The following is a 20,443-nucleotide window of genomic DNA, read 5'->3' as shown; positions in this document are numbered from 1 at the left end:
AACCACATCATCACCATCGCTCTGCCATGGGCATGGTGTCCTCAGCAGAGCTGCCAAGGAATCCAGATGCCTTCTTTTGACATCTGGATTGGGCTTCCAGGGCAAGGTTGGCTTCTGAGAGGAGACAACCAGGACCTACCCTCACTTTTTGCAGAGTCAGCCAGCTCCAGGACAGACCCGCTGCTGGCCAAGGCTGAACTCATGACGACAGTGGTGGCACCTCCGTGATGTATTTGAGAAGCGGAAAGAATTTCCTGCACGACAGCATCAGCAGCTGGAGAGAGGAATGAGAGCCTTTTGGCAGGAACAGCCCTGCAGACAGCAAGGTCAGTGAAGGACAGGAGGTGTTGCAGGGGCAGGAGGGGAGGTTCCCCTGCAGCCTGTGCTGCAGCCCACGGTGAGGTGGGCTAACCCCCTCCAGCCCACGGAGCAGAGATCCTCCTGCGGCCCATGGAGGACCCCACGCTGGAGTAGGTGGACGCGCCGCGGAGGAAGCTGAGGCTGCAGCCCACGAAGAGAGGAGGTCACCCCGGAGCAAGCACGCTGGCAGGACTTGTGACCACGCAGAAGACCCACGCTGGAGCAGCCTGTTCCTGAAGGACCGCACCCCATGGAAGGACCTGCGCTGTGGCAGGTTGTGCAGAACTGTCTCCCGTGGGAGGGACCCCACGCTAGGGCACGGCAAGAGTGCGAGGAGGCAGCAGCAGCGCAGGTGAGGCGCTATGGACCGACCGAACCTCCACTTCCCACCCCTGGCACTGCGGGGTGATGCCGAGCCTGGGAAGAACAGGGGAGGCGGGTGTTTTCTACTTCATTTCTGCCTTTCCAACTGCGTTACTGGGGGGTAATCAATCAAGCGAACCCTCCCGGAGCCGAGGCAGCATCGCCGCCGCGCTGCGGCCCGCACGGGCCCTCCCCGGGCGCCGTCACGGGCGGCGGGCGGGACCTCCGGGAGGCGGCCCCGGGGCGGCCGGGCGGGGAGCGGCGGCGGGAGGGCGGCCCAAGGTCGGCGCGGCTGCCCGCAGATGGAGTACGACTGGCTGGGCTTCGGCTACGCGGCGCTGGTGGCGGCGGGCGGTGTCGTGGGCTACGCCAAGGCAGGTGGGTGCTGGTGGCCGTGGCTGTCCCTGTCCCGGTGGTGGCCGCAGGCAGCCCCCGCTCGGCTCCCTTCCGCTCCGCCCCGCTCCGGGGCCGCTGCCGGCGGTGACAGGGCAAGTCCCGCTCAGTCCTTGTAGCCACCAAACAAGTGCAGCGAAACGGTGCTCGCGGAGGTCTGCGAAGTGTGTTAAAAAGCTCCCCAAACCCCTCAGCGTAATGCTGTGGTTGGATTGGTTTTGTGGATTTACAAGTACGGGAAAGTGCGGGCTGGCTCTGTGCGTGTTCTTCCGCTGACTGCTTTATTTTTTATTCAAGGCAGCGTCCCGTCTCTAGCCGCCGGTCTTCTATTCGGCGGCTTAGCGGGACTGGGCGCGTACCAGCAGTCCAAAGATCCAAAGAATGTGTGGCTTTCCCTCGGTAAGTTTGCTCGGAGCCGAGTACTGAGTGTTACTGGTAGCGGTGGGAACAGTAACCCTTTTTTTTTCCCCTAGCATGTTTCAGCTGCCCTGTGCCGTTGTACCTATACAAATGTTGTAAGTGGTGGCAGGTGTAAGTGGTGGCTGTGGTGCCCACAGCCAGGAGGTATTTGTGTAAGACCATAATACCTGGGTCGAAGACCTGGATTGTCCTGTGTGAATCCAGAGTTGGTGAGAAATACCTGTCTCCTCTGCCAGATTAGATAATGTGTTACACCAACACATTAGGTGCAGGAAACATACGTGGAAAATTTTTGGTTGTGAAGCAGTGTTTTTTAGCCTGTGGTGGTGTAATAACCACTATTTTTGCAATAGTGACAGCAGTGTGACAGGTGGTATGTGGCCGTAGGGAACCCTGGTTTGCACAAGCATCTCAAGGGAGCAGTACATGTTCTAATGCATCATACACTCTGGAAGAAACAGTATGCAGAAGAAAAGAGGCGGTGATCTATTCTGCTTGCTTTCAGTAGAGCTTATAAGGAGGTGTGGGTGTTAAGCTTGCAGTTAAATCTTCAGGGGAAGGAGAAGGATGGAATCACTGTGGAAAGTATTATGAAGCACTCAGGTGAACGTCAGGGAGTTCCTTTGCTGCAGGAGTGTAATATCTGGTTAAACCACTATCAGGAACTGATTGTGCCTTTAGGCACTAAGGTATCCTAGATGACTTCTTGAGGATCTTGCTAGTTCTGTAACTACTCCACAGTGTTACTAGTGCTATGATACTATAGCTTTACAGTGATTTAATACTATTTTAAACCAACAGGACCAATGTGCTGAAAGGCCTCTATAGAGGACCAACCTCATCAGTAAGGAATGAAACATAAAATGCAGCTCAATGTAAAGCACAATTTCCATTTGCGAACTGTCTTTCCACTCTGGCATGCTATGGGAGTGGCTATGTATCTCTGGCACAGGTTTTTAGGCAGTGTAATGGAAGAGGGATGAACAGCTTTTGTATAACCTGATGTGATGCATGGAGTGTTTTCAAATGGACCTCTTGAAAGCAGTGATGTGTCTCAGTCTAGTACAGCTCTTCATCCATCCATCCATCCATCCATCCATCCATCCATCCATCCATCCATCCATCCATCCATCCATCCATCCATCCATCCATCCATCCATCCCTCCATCACTCCTCAGCGCTCCTTGCAATGTGCAGCTGTGGCTCCTGCAGAGCTGTAAGTTGGTTCCAGTACATCAGGAGTAGAATTGCAGAAATAGAACCTTGACAGAGTATCTCTAGAATACCTTTTACCCTGTCTGGTGCAAACAAACTTGAGCCTTTGGAAAAAGGAATACTGCACTTTCACCTGCCTTTCTTCTTCAAAGAAACAACGGCTCTGTAAATTTCATGTGAATGTTGGGATTCCTTTTCTACATTTAGAGATAAAATAATTTGCAGTAATGTCTAAGATGCTAATTGTTCTTTCAGTTTGATCCTTTGGATTGCTGTTTTTTAATCATATTTTCAAGTGGGGTTGTTTTCTTTCCAGTTGTAGTATTTACTCTCACTTTCCAGTTTAGAATGTCACAGAGAAATGGGAAGTGAAAGTAATATTTACCTCCCACATAGTGAATACTGTCACCATCCCAGCTTTCTGGCAGTTTTGAGCCTGCCTGTATTTGAGGGAATAATCATTCTTTTGCAAGTAAGGGTTGAGGGAGAGCTAGTGACCTGTTCAGAGGATTAGAGTTTGTGGGTGATCAGACCATGGTCTCAATCTCAACCCTGGTGAGATCTCCTTGCTTCTGCTGAGCAGTGGAGCATGCTTACCAAAGCTGCTGAGAAGCCTGTAATGACAGCTTTGGTGCTGAAGAAAATCAAATTGTTTACTGACAGAGGGAGGCATTCCTGTCTGTATGTGCAGGTCTGTTTGGTTGGTGCTGCTCAGTGTCCAAGTGTGGCAATGCTGCGCTGGCATTTCTGTGTCAAATGGTTCTGACTGGGCTTATTTTCAACAGTGGCATCTGGCACTTTGTCTACTGTTATGGGAATGAGATTTTACAACACCAAAAAGGCAATGCCCGGGATAATTGCTGGTGCCAGGTAACCACCTGTCCTTTGTTCTTGTCTCTGTTATTGAATAAACATTTTATTTAGCTTATTTGTGGATTATATTGTTTTAAAAATGTAACATGGTAAGTTCTGTGAAAAATGAAATCTTGTGGTGGTATTCAGATAAATGAAATGATGTCAGTGTTTTCTTCCTTCTTGTTCTTTATGGGATTTTTGCCTCCACCTCCTTCTTTTTATAACAACTATTCTGTTCCACAGTTTACTGATGGTTGGACGGCTTGGATTGCAGATGATGGAAAAACCTATTAAGCCATAAATCTGCATCAAATGACTTGAAGACACATGACTGAGAAGCCGAAAAATGCAACTGCCTAAATGTGCTGCACATAAGTGGAAAAGGCGCTGCTACCTGTGCATTGTATTTTTCATATCCTAATGCACGTGGGTTGTGTTTTCAAAGGACCGACATAGAGAGCCCTTGTCATGGTATTTGTCTTAACATTTTCTGCACTGAAAGCAAGCAAGAAAATATGAGTGTAGCATTAGTTTAGCTTCTGGTCCTGCAATTCAGTGTCAGCCAAGACCTCCTGGCCCTTACATTGAGACAGTTGCAGGACTGAAGCATAAATGCACATCTGACTTGTCCTTCTAAAATCATGCGTACCTCTAAAAGCAGGGGAGAGGAGTTGCCAATTTGTCACTAGTAATTAATACAATAAATGTGCTTATGATGTTCCATCTCCCTTTCCATGCCAGTTTATCCATTCACAGTGCTTGTCAGTCAGGGAGTTTGTTTTCCCAGCACTGCGTGTCAGAACCTGGTCCCACAAAACACAATCACGGAGCCAGCTGTCGAGGCTCTGCTGTAATGCAATAAAAGCATACCCATGCCTTGCAATCACTTGTAAGCTCAGCTGTATGCCATTCATTTCACTTTTACAGATTACTACTCATAAACAAAAAATATGCTTTATTAGGTAATGCTGAATTGTAGGCACAGCTTTATTAAAACATTATTTTAAATAAACTAAGAAATTATTATTGCAAACTTTTGTGTTCTACACAGCTTATTTTGTCTCTAATCGTTCATCTGGATTGATACAGTTTGGTGCCTTTCCTGCAGGGTGTCAGGATATATTTGTGAGCATGAATTGTATAAGTAATCTATTGTATCCCTGAATTTAGTAACTTGTAAATATAAAAATCTGAACTGGGAGGGAGGTGGAGAGCACAAAAGCATACAGACTACATATTCAGACAAGTATTATATTGAAGTTTTTTAGCTTGAGTTTTGGTTTTTTATTTGTTTGGGGTTTTTTGTTTGCTTGTTTTTTTTGTTTGTTTTTTGATAGTTTTTGTTTTATTTTGTTTTCTGAGGAGATAGTCTACTTAAGATTTAGAAAATGCTGTATGAAAGTTTATTTAAAGACCGACGGGCTTATTTAATCAGTCTTTGTCCTCAGTTGATTCCCTTAATGCCTGAAATCATTCTAAATATAAACCTTCCATAGAGAAATATCCTGGAAGATAGACACAGTTGGTAATGTATCCCTTTTCTGGTCACATTTAACTTCTGTCCCTTTTGCACAGATCCCGAGCTTTGATTTCTTCAACCTTATTTCTTTGGTGCCTGGTACTGAGAGAGATGGAAGCAAGAGGGCTGGTGGATTAGATTGGTGAGACTTGAAGTTGCTCAAAATTCTCAGAGTATCAGAGCTGTACCTTGGCATGAGGGTCACATCCTGTGGTTTTCATTTCCTCCTCCCTGGTCACAGCAGAACAGGCAGGGCAGTGACCTTGTGCTGTGTGAGCAGGAGGCACAGACCTGGGCCAGTGGCCACAGCCAGGCTCTGCCAGCAGGGAGGTGGTTTGCCAGGCAAGTCACAGGGATGAGGCAGGGCTGAGATCAAGCCAGGATGCCAGGTCAGTCAGACTGGGTTCCAGATCTGCAGGGACGTGGCGAGGAATGGGTGCACCTCCAGCAAGTGTCTCAGCAGCCTGGTCCCAGGCCAGGCAGCGAGGGTCAGAGGTGGCTTGAGCACAGACAGATCTGGATGGGGAACTGTGCTCAGAGCATCTTCTTAGAGCCTTTATTCATCACCTTGCAGAGTTCAGCTTCAGGTGTTCACCTGTATTTATATTTCTCTCCTACCTCCCTGAATAGAAATAAGGGGCATGAAGGACAGTAAATGGTTTGTTAACATGTCACCCTTTTAAGTGCCTAATTCCAGCCCAGGACCCAGCACTGGTAGGCAGGTGTCCCCATGTCTTTGTTCGAATTTGAAAAAGTTACTAAGCCAGACATTAGCATCTAAGACACTTCTCCTTAAACTGCTTTATGGGGGGGCTTTTTGCCTCTTCATATTACTGTTGAAGCAGTTTTCTTCCATAGGAGTAGGAAGCAAACATAAGTGCATCTCCTGCAATAAACTGAGAACAGCCATGACCCAGCAGTTTTGTAATTGTATAATGCTGGTCTCAAGCCAGGTAACTTGTGAATTTGAATTGCAGTTGTCTTTAACAGAATAAAGACAATAGAAAGCAGAAAACTGGGCAGGTCTGTGTGTTGGTAAGCTTTTATACTTTAGATCAAAGTGTGAACCCTTGCTGCTGTTTCCTGAGCTTTGGAAAGCAATAGGTTGAATTGAGAAATGCTGGTAGAAGTAATTTAGAACTTGTGGTAGAATGCTCATGGCTCAGGATAAACAGCAGCAATACAGGCAAAGGGACAAGAGAAAAATTTTAGCCTTACATACTTTTTACCCCTTTGAAATTTTATTAGCATATAATAATTTTTTAAAGCATTTCTGCACTAGCAGTCCAATGTGTACCAATAAATCAGAATTAAATGACTGTACAAAGCCTGTTAGCCTTTTCTTGCTGCTTGCAACAAGAATTATTCAACACTTGTCATGCTTTGCTTGTGGACAGGTAAAGACTGATCTGGTTATGTCAAAACCCTTTCAAGGTTCATTAACATGCACCAAGGACAGCATGTTTCTTCTGACCATATTTAGTGCCATAAACAGTAGCTGTTTATTTTTCTGCTCTAAGGTGACTGACTCACAGACACGTGAGCTATTGGCACATCATTACTTAACTCCTTGACCAGGCTGTGATTTTAACTGCCATTGGCGTCTTGTACAAGAGTGATTAATTTTGTTTTTTAATTATAAAGTCATAGCTTTTATGGCTGTTACCAACTGTCTGAGGGTGTCCTTCATTGCCGTAGCAAGTTACAGATATGTTCTACAATTAAATTAAGATGCATTTAAGTAGCACAGGGACACCTTAGTTTTAAGGGAATGGCAAATACTTAATCCAGTGGCAGTTGAATTAAACTCGGTAGTGCATTACTAACCAGACAGCTCTATCCTTGCACAGCTCTGACAGTATTAAAAAAAAAAGTGGCATTTTCTTTAAGTGCAGTTTTCCTAACAAAATGTTTGACTTTTTGGTACAACTGTTTTAGATTAAATTGCTTTTCAGGAAGTTAAAGTAACCCATATATTATGACACATTGGGTCAACAAAAGGAGTTAAATTTTTAATATTCATTTATAAAAGCCATACAAATAAATAATTTTTTAAATGCTTGAAGTCATCATTAACAACTTTACATCTTTAAAGAGCATACTCAGTTTTTACTTTAAAAGGGCAAGTTTAACGTTACTATAAAGTCTAAAGCATTTATTCTAAATGCAGTTGTTAACAAAAGTAGCCCAGCTCAACATCCTAATAAAAAATTCACTTTACATTGCAAAGTCCTTTGGGCAATATTATTATAAAAGTTAGCATAAAAGCTGGGGAAAGTACTGAGTGAGCATATAAACACTGACATACTGAATTATTAAAGTTTTGTGTGTGTTTTCAGGTACCTAAATAGACCTTTAAGATCTAAAACAGAAAGCAATGTCTTTGAAGAACTTCACTTAGCCTATTAAAAATCTGTAGTTGAGTCTGATCACCCAATAAAGACATGTAGGAACATGAGTTTAGTGACAATTTAGGCATTTTTGGCTAATTCACCCTTAAAATGACTGACAGACTGCAGCGATTTAGGCTCTTTAAAGGTCACTGTGACACGCCCTTGACAGGACAGAGATAAATCTCTACAGATCTTGACCAAAAATGGCAATAAGTTAATTAAAACAGCAGAATCTGATTGTTAGGCTTCACTTCACAGCTTGGCAAGTAGTATTCAGTACTTGTTTAGCTATTTTCCAATATTGCTGTATCATTCAACAGCCCTCTATCAGCCAGATTTCTAGACCTTCCTTGTGTATTATCTATCAGTGGATGGCCTATGTCCTATCACAAGGTTTCAGTTGTCATTGCTACATGAATATTTGTACCTTACAGACCCTGAGTAACTCTTAGTTACAAGTGAGTTCTGAAATCCTTGCAGGAGACTGATGCTCTTCACAAAGTCAGATCTGTGCTTTCACTCTTGTCTTCCTGCTAAGGAACCAGCTTAACACCTGGAAACCTGGTGCTGCTCTGCTTCAGCCCTTCTTTGTGCTGCTTGTGTGCTTCAAGCACATCCCAGCAGTAGATGTTGCACTGGATGAACAATACTAACCCTAGTTGTTCCAAAGAGTATGAGAACAGGAGATCTATCTATAGAAAACATTGGGTGAAATCTATGTCTCAGTTTTGGCAATATGTGTTGTACAATACTTCATTGCATCATACTGTACAGCCAGTTTTTTACATGGTGTTATATATACTATAAAATAATAGAACACAAGGTCTTTTTTTCTTCTTTACTGTTGCATAGTCTTAGGAAAAGCTGGAGCAAATAGGCTTTTCAGGTTCTCAAGTGCAGGGGAACTGAACACAGAGGATGTAATATCCACACAGGATGGTATTTTCTATCTGTTTCCTCCATATTTGGCCACCCAGTCTGTTCTCCCATGTACTCGCTGTATTGTTGGGGGGCGAGTGAAGATACTCATGTTTTTAGCTGCTGCATTGAAAGTAGGACCTGGTAATGGAGGACAAGCAGCTTTGTTTTTCCAGGAATAATCTGAAAGGAATAAGAACTCAGAATTAATTATGACTAAAAAGGTATTTTACTGCTCTACAGAGAAGAGAATGAGTGCTTACAGAGGACTTATGGTCCTCAAGAATGCTAATGTAGCAGGATGCTGCTTTGGTCTCCTGTATGTCATAAAACATCCTGAGTTGGAAGGGACCCACTACGATTATAGAGTCCAGCTCCTGGTCCCACACAGCACAACCCCAAGAATCACACCATGTGCCTAAGACCATGCTGTCTATGCTTGTTTTCAGATAAGATCATTTTTTTCCAATAGTTTGTGTGTATTATTCTCACCTACTGAATAGTTATTTTTCAGCAATCCCTCAAGAAAACGCTGAGAATGAAGTTCAGTGGAAAAACTGATGCAAATGCAAACTCTGGATCTCCTATTACAAAACTGCTACAGTATGAAAGTGTTCTTTCTTCTATCTCAAGTATTTAAAAAAGCATGTCATTATAACATTGATAAACTGATTAAGATTGAAACAGCTTAGCCTGAAGGACAGCTTCTGGAGACCCCCTTGTTCCTTTTGAGCTTTTATGCCTTTTATTCCCCTCTTGCTTAGCTCAGAACTCCTGGTGTACTTGGTGGCAAGTCTTCTTTGCCCCATTTCTCCATTGATTTCATTGGATTTATTCCAAGTTTGAAGGCCTTTTTTCTCTCTTAATAATTGCACCCACCTGATCTCAGGCACATTATAGGCAGTAGCACACTGCTGTATTCCTGGCCTTCTTATTCAGATTTCCTCTTTTGACATTTCAGGTAGTGGCTACTTCCTCAAGTTTCATGTGATTAAAGTAATTGCCCTGCTGCAGGGGCTGATATTTCTTCATGTTCATGACCAATTCAACCATTTTTCCAAGTCTTTAAAACCAGCCAGCCGGGACCTCTTTTATCCAGACTCCTGCTATTCCTTACCCTTGTTTCCTTAGCATTCCTAACATAGTTCCTGCCCCTTCCATTCCTACTTTTGTATTTTAGTCTTATTATGTACTGGTACTCTTTAAAATAAAATTTAACATTTAACTTGAATGGGGTTTTTGGTGCCTAGGTATCATTCTGTTTCTTAGAGAAAACCACCTGGTTTTGGTAGCTTTTTTCAGCAGTGGATTGAACCTGTTAAGGAACAGGTAAGGATAAACACATTTAAAAAGGGAGAACATCAATGAGCTGAAATTTGGAGTCCGGTCTCCACCTCTTTGAAAACTGTTTCTTTTTACTGTAGGCTGCCATTCCCTATCTTTCATTAGCAGTATGATTCCAGTCTACACTATCTTGACAATAAAGGCCACTTTTCCTGGTATTTTCCTCAGAAAAATGGATCTTGTATACTACATTAAATTATTTAAATTATGGCATAAAGAAAAAGTTAACAGAAAAATTAAAAGAGAAAAAAACAATTAAAAGCATAACTTATTACATTTTGGATAATATAATGCAAAGGGTCACCAAAAATGTTAATGTTCAAATACTGACATCTAGGAGATAAAGCCTGACATTTGCTTTGTCCTTATCTTTCTTCCCATACAACTCTGAAGAGTTATTATATTTAAGCTAAATATGAGTGGTTTAAGTGATAGGATTCTTGTTCTTCTCCAGGACATGGAAGAGTATCTTAACTGACCTCCATTTGCCAGCCTTTCTGACTTCTACTACACATATTCCATTTCTAATTACAGATAACAGTAAATTTTATTTCCTTTGGAACACCACATGTGATTATTTTTTTTTCACTATTCACAGCAGTCTAGAGAGAACTGTAGATTTTTGTCCTCCAGTAAACCTCCTGATCCATGCATTGTGACAAATCAACTCTCGCAGTTTTGTTTCAGCAGTGGATCAAAAAAATAATGAAGTGCAGCTCCAGCCTTTCTTGGTGGGTTTCTGATCAAGTCAGACACAGAATATGCATACATCTCAGCATATTTTGTATATGTAGATAGATAGATAGATATATCTGTATGTATGTCTATGAGTGTGTGTGTGGGGGTGTGTGCCATCTCCTTCCTTCCCTCCTGCTCCAGTTCTCTGAAGCCACTTGCAAGTTCTTAAGGAGAGGAGGTAACTCAAAAGGAGCATGTCAGCAAAAGGACAACATTATTAAGCAGAACTGTATGAGACTGGCCTGCCATGGACCCTTTGGTTAAACAATTCACCATTGGTTTAGGGCCTTGCTATTTCCTCTGAAGTAACCAGAGAAGTGGGCTGGCTGCTGGCTGTGGACAACAGCTCTAAATCTTCACTCGCAAACTTTCTCTTGCATCCTGAGCACTGCTGTTCATCTTCTCTGCATCAGAAACATGACAATGAAGAAGGTGCTCAGAATGTCACCCACATTGCAGAGGATCCAAGGTAACAGTTACATTCAGAAGAGATTTCACATAGTTTTTAACAAATGAATGTTAAAAACATGACCCTTTACTATAGAGTTGTGGAGTTACATGTTTTTACAATTCTGCTTAGCCCATCAGCACTAATGCACAGTAGTTTAACAAATGATCCAAATCTCCTTTGCACCTTTTGTAATTATTTTCTCTTTTATGTAACAAATATTAGTAGCAGTAATTTCTCTAGCTATCAGGACAGCCTCAATGCACCTACATGCAGTTCACTTGTATAAGAATTTATGCCCTACAATTTTATTTACAAAACTTAAGGAAAACCAAGGGCTAATAAATCTCTTAGGAAGCCTGGAAAATGAACATTTCTCTTTGTCTTGGATATGAGTAGTAAAAGAATATTTCTTACCCGATACAGATGTACCAAGAGGTGCAAGCTGTATCCGTTGTCCAGCTGATCCAACTTCTTTTTTATGGAAGGAAGATGTGTATAGTCCCAATGGGTTGTAAGTACCACTACTGACAAAGCCAGGATTTCCTGCTGACATGACAGAATTTTAGAATTTTCAGCTGCATTCAGAAAACTCTGCCTACTTTTTATACTAGCTTCAAGTTATATTTGCAGTACTACAAGAAGTATGAGTGTTTTTATAAACTCCCTAGTGCTCGGCTCTTGAAAAACAAACATTCTTTCATTGAATTCATTCTTTGCTTTGTATATTAGTTGGATCCCTTTCAGCACTAGCAGACAGAAATTCAGCAGGAATAAAGAAAAACAGCAGGATGAACATTTCATTACTGCTTCCACTAAACTTAAGACCACATAGAAAGGTTTACACTGACTTGCAGAGAAATGGAGGATCTTACCGTTTGTTCACATCTATTTGCTCTACTGGAAGCTGATTTAACTAGTGCTCGGTATTAGTCTTGTGCTCAACATGTTTGGCCTAAATCTATTGAAAATAATGGAGTCCAATGTCTCTTGTGGAAAGTGGTGCACCACTTGAAGTTGACTTTGACAGTTCCCACAGTTAAAGGCCTGCTATACAAGTCAGACACAATTTTCCTCTCTCTTTAACCCTGGTTATAATTCTGTTTGTGCCTAGTTTTGGTCCATATCTTTCTTTAAACCAGCACTATCCTGGGAAGGCTGACATAACCATCCTCATTTGGAAGCTAGGAAGCACTGTGCACGTACACACAAAATAAGTTCTGAAATTAGTGTCCAGTGGAAGAGTGGTCTGTTACAATACTTACTCCCTGCTCCAAGAAAATCCCTTGCCATCTTCATGTCTGTCATCACTTGGGACAATGTTAACACTGTGCTAGCACAATGTCCAGAGAGAAATGCTTTTCTCTAGTGGTAAGGTTCTGTGTTCAGTGGTATTAAGTTTATTTTGACCTTTATCATGTGTGAGCATATTCATTACAGCTTCAGTGGCAGTTACAATAAAACACAGTTTCTGCTTTGCCAGTTTTTGTCTCCTAAATCTTTGGCCTTTGAGCAATCCCATAATGTTCCTCTTCACACAAACACTCTCAGATCTCTGTGATGATTTCAGAGCAGTGGAACTATAAGGCACAAACTTAGGCAGCCTGGAATCCTGAGTTTCCTCCCTTTTACTCTAAGGTAACTCCACCAAAACCTGCACAAGCACAGCACTGTAAGATCAGTGTGATGGGCAGAGAACCCAAATGCAGGAAAAGGTACAAGGCCTGAGTGCTGTCAGAGACAAGCCATCCCTGAGGGGACATACATGTGCTACATTAGGATCACTTCCTCACCATTATCCAGTGACCTGCTGTGGGTTATGATTAGGGTAATAAAATATTCTCTGCCTTTTAAAGCACAGTAAGTTCCAAGAATCCAGAAGAAGCCTTTATATCACTTCTATAAATGCCTCCCATGCAAAACCACCACACTGCCACAATGAAGAAAGCAAAGTTTGACAAAACAGATAGCAACTAAAAATGGCAGTATATGATCATCAGGTACCTGTATTATAAGTGTAATTTTTTTTTACAAGAAACTGTAAAACATAAATAGGAAATGTACAAAAGAACCAGGCTATAATTGCTACAAATTACCTTTTGGATCTTCTAATTTTTCATTCAACCTTTCTTTGCATGATAGCTTTTCAATAGGTATAATTAAGTTCTCATCTGTAGACAAGAAACATTAAAGGAAGAAAAAGATGGAAAGACAGAACTTCAGAAGAAGGGTATGAAGAACGAATTTAGGTTACGTAAAAGAAATGAGGAAGGAAAAAAAGCAAAGAAGAATGAATATCTGACACATTAGTAAGTAAAATGCCTTATCCTTGTTTTCTTGAGCAGAAAATGTAACTCCAAGTGGTTGCTTTACAAGGTCCATTCTAATTATGGACTAACAATATGATTTTCCAACAATGCAATTACATTCCATTTACAATTTTAAGGACTTGGTCATATCTTCAAAGTTGACTGATTGTAAACTTACAATCCTTCATAAATAAATCATTTGTAACTATTTGCTCTTATCTTACTTTGCCTTAGATCAATGTTGGGGCTGATGAAAAAAAAAGCCTACTTAAATAAACTATACATAGTTACTTAAACACAGCAGCATCGACTTTCATACTGTCAATATGAAAAGAGAAAATATATAATTTACATGTATTGTATTTCTGTGATCCATATATCCTGGTTCCATGTGTGTCTTAAATGTTGCTGTCTCCCCAGTACATGAAACATCACATGCAATTTAAGATACTGATGGAAATACCAAGTATTTTCAAACAATAAATAATCAGTTTTAGTGCTTTATTTCTTTAAACTCTTGGTAGTAAGACAAATGCAGGATTTCTACCATTAGCATTCATTCTAATTTTATCTTCACTGCAATTCAGTAGGTAGATGTCTAGCCTAATCATGAAAAATTTTGGAAGCAGCTATTTGCTTTTCTGTGCCTGATTCCCTTGCAAGACTATTTATAAATAATTTACTTCTGAGGCACATGGATACTCTATTTCAGAAAACAAAAAAGGTATACAAGATGATACACAAAAACCTCTTTTATTCCACAAAAAACTCTGGTAAGTGCTGTTGTTTCTCCACTTTCTAAAATTTTGCACATTAATTCAAATGAAAAACTTCAGCTTGCCTGACTTTCAGAGGGGAAAATGAGGTTTGTTGACACTGCAGAATGGCTACTAAAGTTCTATTAAAAATGGGTGCAGCATCTGCATGTAAACAAACCTTCTGAAGTTCTTGCTGAAGAAGCATGTAAAGCTGGGTGGTTTATTGGCACTGACTCATGCTAGCTGGACAATGGCTGCAGAGTGGTTAACCAGGTAACCTCCCACAACAGGGACAGTGTACCTGAGTTATAGGGCTTTGTGGTGAGAAGACAGATTTCAGTCCACATTCTGATGCTTTCCTCAGTGAAATCTTAGATAAAGTGTTTACTAGGGTTGGACTACACCCTATAAAATGCTGATAATAGTGTTCTTCACAAAACATAGTCTCACTGGAAGTTCCTTCCTGGAAATAGGGGGACTTTTCTTGCAGGAAAGGATTTAGGACAAGGCCAGTAAATTGATAAAAGACATATCTAAAATATTAGGCAGCACTTTTATTACATGAGCACACCGCCCACCCTTGGTTTCATGGGTGAGACTGCTGTTTGATAGTGTTCCATGGCACAGGGAGCAGGCAGTAATGAGGCCAAACTCCTTGCTTAAATACAGTAAAATAATGGTCTCAGTGGATTATATACAAAATTTATCTTGACAAAAGTTTATAAATAGGGTCTGGTCTGTACCTTCTTAATGTTCTGAAAGCAAAATACATCATATCACATATGAAAAAGTTGGTTTTTTAAGAGTCTTTCACTAAAACAAGAGGAAAAAAAAAGAGCCTAGAACCTAAGCTTAACTGCAGAAGTTAAACCAGATGGTCTTAACTAAATTAATTAAAGTATGAGAAGATATGACCATTTTCAATTACACTTTTACCTGTAGTATTTCTGCTGTAAGTCAGTCCTCCCCCAGAATTTGCCAGTGATTTAGCAAACAATTGGTTGTTCCAGGTTCCATGTGATCCTTCTTTATTGACTGCTGCTAAAGAGACATTCTTTGGGTTTACACCTTAGAAAACAAATTATGGAAAATGTTATAAATACCAAATTTCAAACTTAATTCAATCAATAAATGACATTTCTAGAACAGAAAACCAACACTGAATCATTAGTCTTATAATGCAAAACACTGTTAATGTAAATTAATGATGTCCATTGATTAGATTTTTTAAGCCGAACCATGAAAATCAGTGACACTAATTTAAGAATTCTCTTCATGCTTTCAAGAGAACTTTTAAAAGACTTCTCAGTATAAGTGCTTGGTTTCTATGAAACCATAATGCCATAATTGATATTTTGGTCTGCCAGAAAAGGAACACACAAATTAAAAATACCTATCAAAAACTGGGGTTCCCAAGGCTGAAAATAAACTATTTATTTGAGGGTTAAGTTAAAAAGTGGGACAAAGGTTCTTGTGACTTCAGCATGTTACAAGCATTACAAGAGTTAATAGGATTACAACACATGAAAGCAGCTCCCAGATTTAGTGGTTGCAGAACCAAAGTAATATGGATAAATAATAACTATGTTCCTTGGACCTATTATTCCCTTAAATGTTGAAATTAATTATTTTTTAAATCTATGCCTTTCTCATTGAAAACCATGGAGACATTAGAATTGTGCTTAATAAAATACAAGAAATACAGATGACTCTTCCATTTGTGTTACCTTTAGATAGGGAAGTTCCTTGCTCTTTATACTTTTCTCTTTTTTTGGACTTAAACTGTTGATTCTCTGAGCATCCTATTTAACATTCTAGAATTGATTTCATATTCAGAAGTCATCACTGCCCTAATGAGTTCCTGACAAATTAATCGTATGTTCTATCAAAACAACTTGCCTGACAATGGGGAATTCCTATGTGAGCTGCCTAAATTCTCAAACATGGATTACAGAAGTCATGATATGATTACTGTAATTGTACAAACCACTATGGTAACAAAAGATAGTAAGTGTGACAACACAAAAATAATTTGACTAGAATATATTCAGAATACTAACTAAAGGAAACATTCTCTTTGCTTTCTCCTTTCCATTCTCATTCCCAGTAATTAAATAATATCATGTTGTTTTCCTGACAAAAAACACCCAGATTTAGACTAAGATATCTATTTCTAAAGAATGATGACTGCCTTGAGAAAGGAAGTGAGTGAGTGAATTCCTATCAGTGCCAGGAGATGGATATTTCTAAACACTTTGTACAAGGAAGGGGACTGTGTTTATCAGAACTTGTATGTTCAGAAAACCCCAAACATCCTGACACTGCAAAATTGGTAAACATGCACTATATAAAATCATAGAATGGGTTGGGTTTGAAGAGACCTTAAAGCTCATCTGGTTCCAATTGCCCTGTCATGGGCAGAGACACCTTCCACTAGACCAGGTTGCTCAACATTCCATCAAACCTGGCCTTGAACACTGCCAGGGATGGGGCATCCACAGTATCCCCTCTGGACAATCTGTCCAGTGCCTCACAACCCTCACAGTAAAGAATTTCTTTTATATATCTTTTCTAAATTTCCCCTCTTTCCATTTGAATCCATTACTCCCAGTCCTATCACTACAGTCCTGATGAAAAACATGTACGTAGTTTCTTTAGTCCTCACATACACCTGCTTATAGATTAATCAGGATATATTCTAGTAATCCAAGAGATGTTGGATTTATATTACTGAGGATTTTTTTTATGTTACAGGTCATAAAAGGGCCTATGAACTTTTATAGTGTACAAGCAGTGTTGAGGTCCTGCCATGTTTATATAGCCAGGAACTGCTGCATCAATTGTGATATCTTCTGGGAAAGGCATTTAGTCCAAAACATGAAAATTTAGTTTGGTTAAGAAAAATAAAATTATCCAGTAAAAAATCTAAAGCTTTAATGTATTGTATGTAGATTGTGCACAGCTTGTATTTTCCATATGTATTAACTTTTAACCTTACCAGGCAGATATCTTGATTGGTTTATATAGTAATCTTTTGCTGATGTATTTGATCTCTCAGAATCATTTCTCATCAGAATCTTGTTTTCCCCTCCTGGCTGGATACAGCGTGAAGCTTTTGGTTCTGGCACACTGAAAAATCAAAATTTTCAAATCACGTGACCAACAGCTCCAGCTCAGAATACCATAAGCTGACCTTAGCCTGAAGAATACAGTGCTCTTTGCTTATCCTGCTTTTCTCAGGAGAGTCTGTTTCCACAAAGTAACAGTCAAACCTAACACTTCAGGAGAGCCTGACCTGGGATTAGAAGAAAGAAATGTATCCAACACTGTGGAATAAAAGCTAATGTGGCCAAATGGCAGAACATCATACCATTCAACTGACAAATGAAGTAATGTTAGCATGTCAAATTTTAGTATAACAGTTTCTTAAATACACAACAAACACCTGAACCATATACTGCCTGCAAACAAATTTGATTCTGTTTGGATATTACTGGCACTATAACAACATAACACACAAAGCTGATATGCTCATGCAGTTCTTGGCATTCTTGCAGAATTTTGGTGACTTGAATTTTAATAGACTTGTCTAAATCAGTCTATAAATCTACTTCTGGACACTGTTTACTAAAAGAAATTGTGATTTTATAATTGCAGGACCTACCTACAAGGAAATTCCTTGTTTTTCTTTTCTTTTAACAGTGCAATGCTAGGCTTCTTTGAAGATGACATTCCAAATTCAGGGTCATCCAAGTCATCCCAGCTATCCACAGCCTTTACCAAAGTCTGACCCCACCGTCTTCTGCAGTTTTTAGGACCTAGTACACCATTCAGAGGGCCACTAGCTGCTTGTTTCTATTAAAAAAAAAAAAAAAAAAAGTTAAAATAATAATAAAAAAGTACTTCAATTCTAAAATTTTGTATTTTGTATCTAGTATAACTCCTGACTACTGCTTACAGACTTTGAGGGAATTTTTCCCAGTGTGTTGTACCTGTTTTAATCATAGTCTCATTATGACTTTCAGTACAAAACATAATAATGCCAGCATGTATTTGAAGTGGAGTTCTTTTGGACTGTCATCCTTCACTTGCTCAAGTCTACCTGAACCAGTGAGGCTAACATTCTGTTTGCAACTCCAGTTCAGTGCTCAACCACTACTTTCTGGCAACTTGCTGAACTCCTGCTCTGAACAGTGGTAGGTGAGCTGTCAAGAAATAGAGCACAGTGGTGCAGAACACTGCTGTGCCCCCAAAGTAAATACAGCAAATAAAAGAAACTTTTCTTTAACATTCTGTTTCAATGAAATGACTAAATTTTAAAACTGTCCTTCTATCTGACTATCATTTGCTTTCCTATATGCTCTGAATACCTGCTTTTTTTAACATATTTTGTACTGCAGTTCAGTGAGTACAAGTAGAAAGCAAAATGGAAGTTACAAACCAAAGTTTACTATTAATCTTCCTAAAAATCATAATTGCTAAATTCTTACAAGGTTAGGAGCTGGATGAACCTTTTAGGGCATTTTCCTACATGAGACAAGTGAAGTTCTACCTTTCCACTTCTCTGTTGTGTACTGAAAGTACTGTTGTGAATTGTTTCTCAAAGGTCAACAAGTAACAGCTGTTTCAACTCCATTACTGCATACGCATATCACTGAGGGCTATTATAATGAACATTGTGTTACAAGCAATCTATTCTTCTGACTTGCTATAAAATTTTAATAAGCAGACAGTTATATCCTCATTTATTCCCTAGTTATCTATCTGCATCTCCTCTAATAAAACATACGACAATTTTCAAGGGATCACCTGGCTGAACATACTAAGAACTTTTAATAAAACCATCTATGTAGTTATTGAAGACAACTTACAGGCGACGAGTTTTTATTGATAATTGGAAAAAGTGGTTGTGACTGTTGCTGCTGCTGCTTTGGTACTTGCTGGCTAGCTGTATTCTGAGGCAACTGAATTTGCTGGAGAGGCTGGTGGTTAACCTTTGGCAAGGGCTGTGGCTGTGTTTTGTTAGGTAAATCAGGTGAAGACAGAGGTTCTGGCTTAGCTTCCAGTTTAGGTAAAGATGACTTTGGCTCTGTTGGCTGAACTGGTTTAACAGGAGTCTGCTTCTCCAGATACTGGGGGGGAGGTCCTAAAATTTGGCCAACTTGAAAGTAAGGGTACTTCAAAGCCTGTAGAAGAAGATATAACACATTAATTTTAACTTCAAAAAGTTGACTTTGGTAACCTCATCAAGGATCTAAGCAGGTTTCTGAAACACTTGAGCAAGCTTTACAGAACAGATGGAAGATGGATGGGTAATGAGATCATATGTAAAGTGTATATTGAGAACTGGCAGTTCTGTATTTCAGACTCTTCCGTAACTTAGTAAGACTGATCCACTTGTACATGTGACAGCAGTCATATCCTTCTGTTCCCTTCTTTCTTGCTAGGTGGAGTCTGTATTTTGAGGTGCATTTTACATTTAGCGACATTCTATATTTATGCAGTAACAAATTTCTGTTTTAAAGAGGTAGCTCCCACTACCTTTACCACATGCTTTATTATATGCCTCCACTGCTGACTGTGTTTTGGCAACTCAGTGAATAGCCTGGGGTTTTTTAATTAAAAACAAAACAAAACCAACAACAACAAAAATCCCAGAAGTGAGATGGTCGCCATGTATGAGTTCTATGATTAGAAGATATTGATGAGCAAGGTTTCTCCCCCATTTTTCTTATCACCAGCTTTTGCTTTTCTTTAAAATACATTCACTGTACTTGCTGTGCCTTCATGATGTTCATTAAGAAAATATAGTCTGTCTTAATGCAGATGTTCATTGGATCCTTTCCTCTGACTTTTCCATGTCCTCTGCTACATGCAGAGCATGGACACACCTTAGTAACACACCTCCTGCTATATCAAAACAACCCACTCCGTCAATCCTTCTGGGTAGGATCCTACTCTTTGTTAGTTCTCAAATGCATGTTTTGCCTCAGCTGCACTCAAGAATAACTGCCTTTGAACACACTGCCATGTATATGCATTAAACTCTTGCTTTTGACTGTGGAGTACACAACTGCTGCAGCTGCTTCCTTGATAACTCACCTGGGTAAAAGCTGGTTATTTGCTTTTATAAAGCACCATAGAGTATTTTGTGTAGAGGTACACAGTAGTGGACTACAGATAGATCTCCATCACTGTACAATAGACATGCTTTGTTAAGTGGAGAGGAATGGTTGCTTTATTTGGTACCATCTGTTTAACTGCTTTTGAATCACTTACACTACATCCACCTAGGGTACCTTGCAATATGTCCTTTCTTTCCCAATTGTATTCCTCTTTTATACGTTCTAAATAGGATTACATTAGGTATGAATAATACAAAAAGAAATCCACAGAATGTAACCTCTTTG

The 20,443-nt window shown here is 40.1% G+C and overlaps 2 protein-coding genes across 6 annotated transcripts in view; one reads left to right on the top strand and one right to left on the bottom strand.

The window, feature by feature from the left end:
* Positions 1–940: 940 nt before the first annotated feature.
* Positions 941–4,639, top strand: LOC119697544 (transmembrane protein 14C-like). The gene is made up of 4 exons (XM_038128423.1): positions 941–1,101; positions 1,414–1,515; positions 3,537–3,621; positions 3,850–4,639. The coding sequence occupies exons 1-4, from the start codon at positions 1,026–1,028 to the stop codon at positions 3,905–3,907; spliced, it is 321 nt and encodes a 106-aa protein (XP_037984351.1). The 5' UTR covers positions 941–1,025; the 3' UTR covers positions 3,908–4,639.
* MAK (male germ cell associated kinase) overlaps positions 4,570–20,443 on the bottom strand; it is a 32,593-nt gene continuing 16,719 nt past the window's right edge. For 4 of the 5 annotated variants that reach the window (XM_038128418.1, XM_038128417.1, XM_038128420.1 and 1 more), the window contains 7 exons: positions 18,905–19,219; positions 17,698–17,888; positions 17,032–17,162; positions 14,970–15,101; positions 13,063–13,137; positions 11,384–11,512; positions 4,570–8,619 (listed from right to left, as the gene is read on the bottom strand). In XM_038128418.1, the coding sequence (XP_037984346.1) occupies positions 8,465–8,619; positions 11,384–11,512; positions 13,063–13,137; positions 14,970–15,101; positions 17,032–17,162; positions 17,698–17,888; positions 18,905–19,219 (1,128 nt within the window). In that variant the 3' untranslated portion in view covers positions 4,570–8,464. The remainder of the gene's footprint in view (positions 8,620–11,383; positions 11,513–13,062; positions 13,138–14,969; positions 15,102–17,031; positions 17,163–17,697; positions 17,889–18,904; positions 19,220–20,443) is intronic. The other variant, XM_038128422.1, reaches the window with a different exon arrangement.

This window comes from Motacilla alba, chromosome 2 (genome assembly GCF_015832195.1).
Source record: "Motacilla alba alba isolate MOTALB_02 chromosome 2, Motacilla_alba_V1.0_pri, whole genome shotgun sequence".
NCBI classification, from domain to species: Eukaryota; Metazoa; Chordata; class Aves; order Passeriformes; family Motacillidae; genus Motacilla; species Motacilla alba.
This window is presented reverse-complemented; position numbering and strand designations above follow the sequence as displayed.

What these genes read in the sequence shown, in the direction of transcription:
- LOC119697544 (XM_038128423.1), top strand. Translation starts at nt 1,026, where the DNA reads ATGGAGTACGACTGGCTGGGCTTCGGCTACGCGGCGCTGGTGGCGGCG. An exon ending in GAATGTGTGGCTTTCCCTCG is followed by an intron (nt 1,516 to 3,536) that starts GTAAGTTTGCTC and finishes TATTTTCAACAG; the next exon opens with TGGCATCTGGCACTTTGTCT. An exon ending in GGGATAATTGCTGGTGCCAG is followed by an intron (nt 3,622 to 3,849) that starts GTAACCACCTGT and finishes TCTGTTCCACAG; the next exon opens with TTTACTGATGGTTGGACGGC.